Below are 11766 nucleotides of genomic sequence, written 5' to 3'. Positions count from 1 at the left end.
ATAATAATAATAATAATAATAATAATTATTATTATTATTATTATTATTATTATTATTATTATTATTATTATTATTTCTGTTTTGGATTTCACTACTGGAAACCACCTGGAAATTAAAACAGAAAACCCAAAACATGTCAGATCCCCAAACCCATCCAGTTAGTATCCATGGACAACCTGAAACAAACACCTGCTGTTTGCACTGCCACCAGGAATTTGATAGATCCTAAAACACACTGATATCTCTGCACACTTCCACACTATGTTTTTGGACATTTTGACAGGCAATGTTCTACATGATAGACAGACACAGATAGATGAGTGACAGCAGTTTTGAAGATGGGAGATGCCTTGTGTGCTGATATTCATCTCAAATGATGTGAAGACTGAGCACACTGAAAAAACTGACTCCAGCTGTCAAACCTCAGACCCAGAAGGAGCAGCGTGGCTTTGGGAATGTTGAGCGGATCATGGTTCAACTGGTCTACATGTGTGGATGTGGAGAAAGCTTTTGACTGTGACCCTTAAGGTTTTTATGGTGGGTGTTGCAGGAACATGAGGTTCTATGAGGAATATAATCAAAGCAAGCAAGTAAGACTCGTTTCCAGTGGTGATTGGACTACACCAGTCCTGATATTGATCAAATCTGATGAAAATTAAAAAGATAGATCATATTTTTCTGCCTTAGCTTCACTTCATTGACTCCCTGTTAAATCCAGAATAGAGTTTAAGGTTCTCGTGGCAGGCGACTGCTTGTACTGAGCCTGGTTCTGGTTCTGCTTCAGATTTCTTCCTATTAAAGAGGAGTTTTTCATTTTCCTCTCCACCGTCACCTCATAAATGCTCGGTATGAGGCATTGCTGTAAAGTCAATGACAATACAAGCGATTGTTGCAACACGCTCGTCCAGCAGGAATAAATACTGAAAGTCACTGAGTCAACGTAATCTGCTGGGTTTCCTTAGAAACTTTTTAAACTTTGAATAATTAACTGGGATCAATTCAAATGTATCAATGATTGAAATAAAATTATTTTTTGTAAAGTGCCTTGAGAAGACATTGGTTGTGAATTGGCACTATATCAATACATTGAATTTAGTTGAATCTCTGAGGAACAGAAGCTGTGAATACATGAATGTGGCATTTTTAAGCATCTGGTTGTACCTGAACAGGAACCAGAACTGTGGATGATTCAGATGTTTTAGTGAGAAAATCATATCAGCTCTCAAACTAAACCAAATGAACTTAAATTGGTAGCTGAAGTGAAGAGATCTGAAACGCCATTTGGAGAAGAAGTAGTAATTACTCCAAAAGCCAAAACAAAGATCTCATTTTTAAAACTCACTCAGAGACAAGACTTAAGAAATCTACTGTTTGATTTTCTTCCACATTTGAGTCAAAAATACTTTATGCAATTAAAAATTGAACTCTAATCACTATGAAGGAAAAATATTTTGGTAATCCTAACTGACCTAAAACAACAACAACAAAAAAAATCTTTATGTAATATATATGTGACCGTTCGTTCATCCTAATGTGTGTGTAAATGCACACAGAAGAACTACTTTACTGCTGATTTCATCAGTTCTCTCATTCATATACGTAGCTTCACCTTGAACTCATCTCACTGGCTTATACATCTACTTACACGAAGAACGAAAAGTCTAAATTATTTTGAAGTCAGACTGAAATGTTCCTCATAACAGCATCAAACATGGATTATTGATCCCAAAGGCCATTTCCTCAAAAAAATTTTAAAAATGGATGAATTAACATTATGATAATTTATTCTAAATGCACAACTTATTTTAAAATATCTCAAGAAGGTAACATTTAAGGTAAAAGTTTACACCTGTCATCTTGTTCAAAGAGTAAAACAATTTGATGGTCACATATGGGATAGCATCTAAATGGATCCCAGTAGCTTTAGCTTTATGGAAGTGATTTTTTTATTCTACTGAGTTAATCCTGTTTATAACCATCAAACTTGAACTCATCTAAAAAAATTAAGTCAGTTGCAGTTTTTCAATTTTTTAACTAGGGGGTTTTCAAAACATTTTCAAAAAGGACCAGGTGGCTTTTTATCTAATAAGAAGTTAAATCATTTGAAATCAGCATTGTGTGAGTACTCTAATTACTTTTATATGTTAGTCTGAAACCTTGAGGTTTTTAAAAGAAAAAGCAAAAAGAGGAAACTTGTACAAGAGAAAATACTTTACAATAAGGAGATTTCCAGACAAAAAATAAATAAATAAACAAATAGAAGTAAAGTCACATTATAGCCATACAGAAAACTACCTCTGCAAGAACCTCATGGTGAAACACTGGAGCAATGAAACAGGTCATGTGGTCTGTTGAGTGCAGATTCACCGTACTGCAGAGTGATGGGAGCATCAGGGAAAGAATAGCGGCAGATGAAGCGATGCCCCCATCATGCCAAGAGCCTACTCTATAAGCCTGTGGGGGCAGTGTTATGATTAACTCCCGCTGAGGAATCAGAGCTGTTACAGAGAGGCAACAATGGGATGCTGAAAAGACAGCAGGATACATGGCATCATGTACGCTCTGGAGGCAGAGAAGCTTTTTAATATCAACATAAAAAATATGAGAACCTGCCTAACGGGAGCCCCTGGTTCATATGCACATGAGGTTGAAAATTACTAGCTTGGTTTGTAAATTAACAATACAACTGTTGAAATCAGATGTTTACATTCACCATATAAAGGAATTATCTTATTTGAAATTTGTTAAATAATCCAGTTTTTGATCAGTTAGGATTTCTAAAATTTGTTGGATTTGCTACATGCCAGAATAATGACAGAGGGAACATTTTCTGTTTTCTATTTTCTTTTATCTACTTTTTCACTTAAGTATAAGCTTAACTTTTAAGTCTGCGATGATGTCACAGCTCTGTATGCTTCCATTTGATTTACAGCAATTCAGTTACTTAAAGGCAGATGTGATCTAAATCAAAACCTAAAACACTCATTCTCCTGTGACATCACTGCAAAAATAAAAATAAGTAAGTCAAGACATCAGGAAGGGAACTATGGACTTTCATAGTTCCCTACCTATGAACTATGGACTATGGAAGAGTGAGGGTTTGCTTCACTCTTGATTCCCAATCTCTCCATCTTCATCTGTCTAATAAGTTATCTGCAGGTTCTCAGTGGAGACAAGCAGCAGCTACAGAATCAGCAGCTAATTGTTATCCATGTCAAAGCATCTGTCCCAATCAACTAAGCAATAAATAAAACTTAGATAAACTGCAGCATAAAGAACAATGAAAATCTTAAGTCAACCCATTGTTTCACCATATGGTAGAAACAGTTCAAATGCACATTAATGAACCAGCAGATGTTCAAAACTGCAGAGCTGTCAGTCATTCCATACTTGGTTCTACAACTTCTCTCCATCTGGAAGGTAGTTTGGTGTGTGTGCAGGACCTGGTTAAAGATGAAGACCAGGCTGCTGTCTTACCCACACAGGCTTCTTTCATTCATTCAAATTACATTAAAATGACAGTTAGGTCATTTTAATGTAATGTTTTAATGTCATGTTTAATGTCATTTAATTACATTAAAATGACCTAATTACATAAAATTACATGACCTAAAACCTAAATTGACTTTTAGGTTTTAGGTCTTGTTCCCATAACATGTTATCTTTAGAAACATTTTGTATTTGTATTTTCAAATTAGTTAACATCACACAATTTTAAAAAGTGTCCTTAGCAATACAAGAAAACTGACACCAAGCAAATACACAACTTACAATTTAGTTTTCTTCCTCATTAGAATAATGATTGGTTCTTTATTAAAAAGTTAAAATTCTGAGCTGATTCTAAAGTATTTGGTACATTAAAGTATGAGATTCTTGTTCAGATAGATATTTATTTATTTTATTTATTTATTTATTTATTTTTATTTTATTTTTCATTTAAATTTAACCAAACTAAACCCTTTCCTCATGTAGCCCCTTACCAGCAGTCATGAACTTGGTGAATAGGACAGAAGATAAACTGCCTGGGTATGCCACAAGATCTAGCACAGGTAACAAGGGTGCATAAGGTGCATCCATGTTGCATTGGCTCTGGAGTCCCCTGCTGGAGTGGAGGGGAATTGATCTTGACACCAAACTGGAAATTTGGAAGTTTTGGAAAAACGGAGCGAGTGTTTTCCCTTGGCTCTTTCTCTAATTCGGTTGTCAGTACGGATGGATAGATTAATTAAATTGTCCAGAGAGCTCCGCTGGTCTCTGCAGACTAGTTAAATGATTTGAGATCGATCTGGAATCTGCCTCAGGGCCCCAGTCCTCTCTAAGCACCTTATGATGAGCCTTAACGAGCCGCAGCTGCGGGGCCTGCACCTGCTGGTCACACCCTGGAGAGATGGATGAGGACAAAAACACTCAAACCACCGCACACATCTCTGTGGATGACAACTGTATGCCTTGTTTTGACGTTTACACCTTAAATTCTACAATATGTTTTTGTATAGCAAATTGATTTATAATATAAATACATTAGGGAACATAAGTATTTGGTAACTTTTTCGAGTTTTTCCACTTTCAAAGAATAAAGGTCAGTAATTTTCATCGTAAACCTCACCTGTGGAATCTATAAGAATGATTCAGAAAATCACATGATTTATGATTTCCATGCAAGTTCAGACCTTGTGGAGGACCAGTGATCATGAGAAAGGTCAAAGTTCAAACCAGAATTACACAGGACTGAGGTAGGACCACAGTCTCAAAGGTTGCCATAGTAACACCTTTGAGACAGTCCTGGATTCAAATCTTGCAATATTGGACATCTAGCTATAAAAGACTGAACTGCAGGAGGCTGGTTTAAGAACTATTAATCCCACAATGCATTGTGTGATGCATCATGTCAACACGAGGAAGGAACATGCTCTCTGTTGGTTCAGTGGTCACTGGTGTGTTATGCCTCCCACTAAAAAATATCTAAACAATATTCTCAATAAGCAAATAGAAAACATTCTGGTGATTCTCTCTAAACTAAAACATCAGAAGTTTGGTCAGATTAACTTCAGTGTATGTAAATATCTGGCTTCAACTGCAGATAAATTTATTAGCTTATTCTTGTTGACAAGCTTAGCATACTGACATGTATTAACTAGTTATAATGTTATCTGCATCCAACATTACTCAACTTGTTTGGGAAAAAACTGTGATAAGATTTTTTGTTTCCTTTTGCTGGCTTTCTGCCATGACTCTTAACACACACAGGTATGCAGGTCTGCTCAGCAGGAGGTCTCTGTCGCTGCCCTGGGCGTAAAACTGGCACTGGCATCCCAACGCTCATGTTGTGTTTAAAGGCAGCTCAGAAAGAAACATGTTACGACATGCTAACAATTAATTAAAACACTTGGAAAGGCTAAAAAATGTGTGGGAAAAAAGAGAGCTCAGATAAAGGTGAGTGTAGGAGGAAAAACAACAAGGCTGATTTTTTGAGTGAAAGTATCAATGAATATCAATACATTTGAAAATATGATTAAATGCAGTTATTGTGTGTGTGTTGGCTACCCAAATCACTTTTTCACACATTACAAATGAAAGGCTGTAAGTATTCATGTTTGGTGAGGCTTTGATTTTTATGAAACATAGTAATAGTCACACAGATGCCTAAAAATTTTATAGTTTATATTTTATATTGTTATCACTATAGCACCACAAAATACTGTGATAAAACTACCTCCACATGCCCACCCCTAGTGGACTGCACATCAAACTGCAGGATCATTTTAGACAATATACAAAATGTGAATGTGTATTTGTGCATCCAAAACACTTATTTACAATAAATGACAATAAAAATGTGCAAACAACAGCGTAAAAGTTATTTAAAATAAGAAAACCAGCGTAGAAACCAATATGAATGTAAACAATACGTTTATGATGGTTCTAGAATAACAGCTGTTGGGAGGAAAGATCTATGATAACTCTCTGTTATGCTCTCAGGATGCAGCAGTCTGTCTGGATGCAGCAGACTGATCCTGGGGTAAAGGTCATGAGGTCAGATGAGAACATCATTGAGCTTTGTGGTGAAGGAAACTGAATGTTATTTGTCGTGTTTGGAGGAAAAGGAAGGATGAGAGTAATCCCTAAAGCAGGATGCCAAGAGTGAAGGATGGGAGTGGAAGCATAACGCTGAGGGATGCTTCTCTGTAACCGGGGCAGGGTGACTGCACCGTGGTCCTGGAGGAACCTGGGCCATCTCCATACCTGAACCCAATAGAAAATCTCTGGAGGGAGCTGAAGCTCCATGTTGCCTAGAAACAACCCCAAAACCTGAAAGGTCTGGAGGAGAACTGTATGCAGGAGTGGACCAACACCCTACAGTGTGTGCAAACCTGATCAAGAACTACAGGAAACATCAAACCTCTGGGATTGTAAAACAAAGGTTTCTGTACCAAATATTAGGTTTTATTTTTTAATCATATCAAATTAGTTATTTCATGCAAAAAAAATGGTGATTAATGGTTTTAAAATCATATGCTTTCATCGTTGATAAAAATTACAAACCTCTCCATTCTTTGTAGGTGGTGAAAGATGAAAAATCGCCTTTTGAATCTGAGTTTAAAGGAGACTTTCAGATTGCATCAACATTGAACAAACAGAAACTTTTGTTTTTTTTGGACACATCCATACACTAAAATAAATAGCTAAGGATCCTAAATCCTATAATTAATCAAACAAAAAGTCTCAGCCTCATTCAACTCTCCAACATAAATACAAATCGACTTTCCACCAACACGATCCAAGGAGCAGGCTGCAGAACAGGCAGATTAGAGATGGGTGACAAACGAACAAAGAAGCCACAACGATCCGCTGGGCCATTTAAACATTCTGCAGCTCTGACTGCTAACATGCTCCAGGAAGGATGGAACACCATCCTATCATTCCTCTCCTCTTATCTCACTCAATTCCTCTTCACGTATGAGCATCATATGTCACACGCCCTGCGATTTCTGCTAAACCATATCAACAGACATCTGACAGCAGCTTGTTGTGTTCAAACATAGATTTTTACTCTGAGTCTGGGTTTAGATTGTGGATTTTTACTAGTTAAACAAAGGAGGATAAAATTCATCCTGCTTTAAGCCCTGGGTTTTCACACCAAAGCAAGGAGGGAAAAATGAGAAAGGAATCAAAATTTAAAAAAAAAACAAGAAACAAACTGGTAACAGAAAGATTAATAAAATGTAAACCTATAAATTATGTTTTTCTGCTTTGGTTCACCATTTCCGCTGCGTTTGTATGCATCATGGTCCCAGCCTCCATGAAGAAGAACAGATTTTACATATTATGCTGAGAAACAATAAAAAATAAAAATAAGAAAATAACAATAACAGCACTGTTTAGATTTTGATCTTTTCCAAGAAAAATCAAATAACATGTCATATCTTCAATTTACAAAAATTCCAAAGATTTTAGTAAATTTTCATGAAATCAGGATGAACTGAAGACGTCTCAATGGCAGAGTTCCTACAAATTTACCATGTTAAGATTCCAGATTCAGATTTCAATGTCTGCCCAATGTAAAATGCAATAAGTCAAAATGAATCTATTTATTGAGTCATTCAGCTTTAAATAAGTGATCAATACTGTAATAAACAAACAAACAAACTGAACATTTACAGGCTGAGATTTAGGATGGAGAACAAAAAGTATGAAGGACATGAAAGAGTGAAGAAGAACACAAGGAAGAAACAAACAAACCTCTAGATAACTAGATATGTAAAACAGTGTGAAAATACACACATTCTCTATACACAGCTTTCTTTTTCCATATTTATCCATGCTAGAAATGAGATTGTCTGATTAATTTCCAATTACATTCTCCATTGTTAGATTTTTTTTTGCATCGAGAAAAAAATAAATAAATGCTAAATGATCTGTTTTTGTTGGGATGTCACGATGAGAATCGTCTCTGTTTGTAGCGGGTCATTCCAGCACAGCGGGGCCACCGGAGCGCACCTGACTGATTCTCACACTTTCAGGTTTAAACTAAAACCCGTCACTTATTTCCACCAACTCTCCCTCTGCTTGTTAAACCGAATAAAAAGGTTTTGTACTCACCGCTGAAGTTCCAGTGAGGCTGAAAGCCTCCAACTTCACTGCTTTCATTAATCATGTTTCATGGCAAAGAGCGAAAGCCAAGTTTTCCACTCAGGCTCCTGCCGCCTCGACCCTCCGCTGGAATCAGAACCGAAGTTTGAACTTTTTTCTCCTTCCTGGAGCTTGATTCTGTATCAGTCCGAGTCTTTGTTAACATCTAATTAGGATTGCAGTGATTTGAGCTCCATACCATCCAGGCGCACAGCTCCGCTCCTCACCGCGCCGCGCCGCGCTGCGCTCTCTGGAAGGAGCAGCAGAGAGATAGAGAGACTTATGATGTCATTTTCTTCAGCCAATCCTTCATGACTCACTGTTTGGATATTAGAACTCTCATTTATACAGATGCTTCCCCAAATCTTCCCGACATTCATGCACAAACTCCGGGGAATCGTCTATCCATCCTCTCGGTTGTTTTACCCAGCATTTACAGCAAACTACGACTAGAACGCAGTTTTCTACCAAATCACAGCAGATTTTCATATTCTCTCACCCCTCTGGCAATCAAATTCAATCTCCTGTCAGGCAAACGCAGGCGAAACCCTGAGGCTGGGGGAGGAAAGTTGGAGTGTGCTTTTGTCACTTTAAAAGTGAAGCAAACATTTTTAGATCAGGAAGAGGCGCTTTTTAAAAACTGGGAGATTATATATCACGGCAAATTAGGGACAGTGTAAATAAGAACAAAAGGAGGAGAAATGTCCACTAAGAAACTCAGAAAATGTTGTGATTAATCTCAGAAATTTTGTAGAAAAAAATGGAAATTTCTGAGTTAAAAAAGTCAAACATTTCCCACTTTTGAAACTGAATTTATTTTTCTAGAAATAAATTCTAGAAAAATACAAAATTTCTGTGTTTTGATGGATAGGATGGATAGACGATTCCCCGGACTTTTTCCTACCTACAGAGGCCATAATACACAGCTTCACAGCCAGAAATATATGGATTTCATTCAGTTTGATCCAATGTGCCACAATATGTAAAGAAGAAAAATCTCTGTTAATTGTTTTGTTTTATTCCGTCCATTGGACACAAAGGCATCTTTAAGTTTATCTAATTTTTGCATTTATCCATTTTTATAAAATATTATTCTTTTTTCTTGTCTCCTCATCTCTCCTGTATTGTCCTTCTCTTATAACATCTAAATATATTGATATCGTAGCTCAGGTGTTTTTTGAGCTTTGAAGATGGTAACCAGCTGTTCCCAACTGTAAAATTGTAACTTTAAAAACCAATAATAACAATTTAGAATTGCTTCTTATCAAGAATATTTCTGTTTTCTAAATGCCAGATGAAGTCAGTTGAAACTGAAAGAGGTCAGATATTCTTTTCCAGACTAAAAAGCATAGATAGATAAATAGATGAGACAGAGGCTCAGAGCAGCATGTAACCAGGTCGTCACATCATTCTGCTGGGTTCATGAAAAAGAGCAACAACCCAGATAGAAGCTACAAGTGTTTATTAATCACTCCAAAGAAACTTGAAACTGAAGTGTTTCTGAAGGACTAATTCAGAAAAATCTAGCAGAAAATAAAAATACATGAAGCACAGAGAATTTTCTGTTGAGACAAACAAAAGAGAAAAACAGAAACCTGAACAGTCAGAGCTGGTAAACAGAGAGGCAGTCATGAGAAAACCAGGAGCAAATATTAGACTTTATGAGCAAAAAGATCTGAGATTCACAGAGAAAAGTATTCACCACTTAAATGTTTTACCCTTTTGACCTTTACAAACTTGATCTCAGATGATATTAGATTCTGTTGCTCAGTGAAAAACATAGAACTTTGTTTTCAGCTTTGTGTCATTTGTAATATGCTCCTTACAAGTTTTCATTTTTAGACTAAGTTTATGTCAATTTTAGACCAAACAGTTTTCATTTATCAAAGCCGAAATGAAATCATAACGTTGAACAGAGGTTTATTTGACTCAAACAAGGTCTACTTAAAACTGATACTGAAATCAGGTGACTGGGTATATTCCAGACAGATTAATAGGAAGCAAGATTTTATTCCTCCAATATTAAGGCTGATTAGTATTTTTCAAGCATTGTGTAAAACACCTTAGAGGAGCAAACTGCTGACTTTTTTTTAAAGAGTAGCTCTTTCTTTTTCAAACATCTTCCATTCTGACTTTAAAGAGTTTAACATATTGACAGCACCTTGCATATTTTCTTAGTAACTGTACATCTTCAGTGACTTGCTTAGTTGTGGTGCTCCCCAAGGCTGAGTCCAAGGACATCTCTTAGTTTACCCTCTTCTGTATGGTCAGTGAATCCAAAATGATAGCAACCATCACAGTTTCTCTGCAGACAACACTGTTACATGTTTTGTCAGTTGAAAGAAAAACCAACAAAAGAAACATTTTGCTTCCAGTTTGCTCTTACATTGATCACTGTAATGAAACTTACAGTAAGCCTTTGTCTCCAGTAGGTTCAGAACACTGGAGCTCGACTAATTACAGAGACTAAAATGCACAAAAACATTACGCCAGTGCAGGACTGTCTGCACTGGTCTCTTTTAGGTTTCATATTGATTTTGAGATCTTGCTGCTTGGTTGAAAGCTTTAAATGGCCATGCCCTGAATAAATCAGTCCTATTGACAAACTAAGCTTCCACTTGAACTCCGAGGGCCATAGACAGAGCTCCTCTGAATATTCCCAAGGTACAATTTATGGCGATAGGAGATCAAACCATCTCCATTATAAATCTCCAATTCAGGGAAACCAATCCACTAAACATGGGCCAATTAAATCATGACCTTAAGAGCTAAGCTTGGTTCTGCTTGTGAAAGTCTTAGTACATTCTTTTTTCATCTACTTTTATTGTTCTGAATATAAACTTGGCAAAAACCATCTAGTTTCTTCTTATGCAGCGTGTCCATTACATATTTCTTCAGTTTTGCTGTTACAGCCAATGGAAAAAAGCATTTCAGAAAAAGAATATACCATAAGTTCAACATGGTGGTGGCAGTGTGATGGACTTGGACAACTTTGCTGCTTTAGAACCTGGACATAACGAAATCAAGCAAGTGTGATAAAAATAAATAAATAAATAAAAACAGAAGAAATCCATTGGGGGACAATCTTGTTTTTATGGTGCAAACAGGTCAAGGATCTAACAATGTTTTAAAGAAGATCTATTATGCAAAATTTCCTTTTTTCATGTTTTTTTTTTTTTTTTTTGTAATTCTGTTTATGTCTCTACTGCTTCTAGTCCAAGCCCTAAAACAAAACATCTGGCTGTTTGTGGCAATAAGTCTAAGTTTTTGGTGTCTGAAAAACAGCCACTTTAAAAATCTTCCCACTGCCTTAGAAATAGTTTTATTATTCTTTCCAGATTGATTGAGGTCAATGATTTTGTTTCTAATCTGATCTTAAATTTCTTTAGATTGGGGCTTTAGATTTATGTCAGACAGAGTGACCTGGTAGTCAGACCTGGGTGTGTCTAGTAGTGAAATTTAACTAAATTTTCAATAATCATCCTCTTAATTTGTAATTTTTAAAAACTAAATAATATGATTTTAAAATATGTTTGATCAGTTGAAATTTGAGTGTGACAAAAAAAAAAAAAAAAAAAAAAAAAAAAAAAAAAAAAAAAAATATACGGGGTTTTTACAAACACATCACTTTCACAA

General features: G+C 36.1%; 1 protein-coding gene across 2 annotated transcripts in view; it reads right to left on the bottom strand.

Annotated features, from left to right (window-relative positions):
• The window catches only part of LOC106964541 (muscarinic acetylcholine receptor M4-like), a 33214-nt gene that overhangs the window by 11861 nt on the left and 9587 nt on the right, over positions 1 to 11766 (bottom strand). The window contains exon 2 of one of the 2 annotated variants that reach the window (XM_015060122.1): positions 8101 to 8380. In XM_015060122.1, coding sequence (XP_014915608.1) covers positions 8101 to 8155 — 55 coding nt within the window. In that variant the 5' untranslated portion in view covers positions 8156 to 8380. Of the gene's footprint in view, positions 1 to 3980; positions 4294 to 8100; positions 8381 to 11766 lie in introns of those variants that run through there. The other variant, XM_015060121.1, reaches the window with a different exon arrangement.

Source organism: Poecilia latipinna, unplaced genomic scaffold (assembly GCF_001443285.1).
Source record: "Poecilia latipinna isolate Pla-1442-1.1 unplaced genomic scaffold, P_latipinna-1.0 Scaffold1688, whole genome shotgun sequence".
NCBI lineage: Eukaryota > Metazoa > Chordata > Actinopteri > Cyprinodontiformes > Poeciliidae > Poecilia > Poecilia latipinna.
Note: the sequence above shows the minus strand (reverse complement) of the source record. Positions and strands in the feature narration are given on the sequence as shown.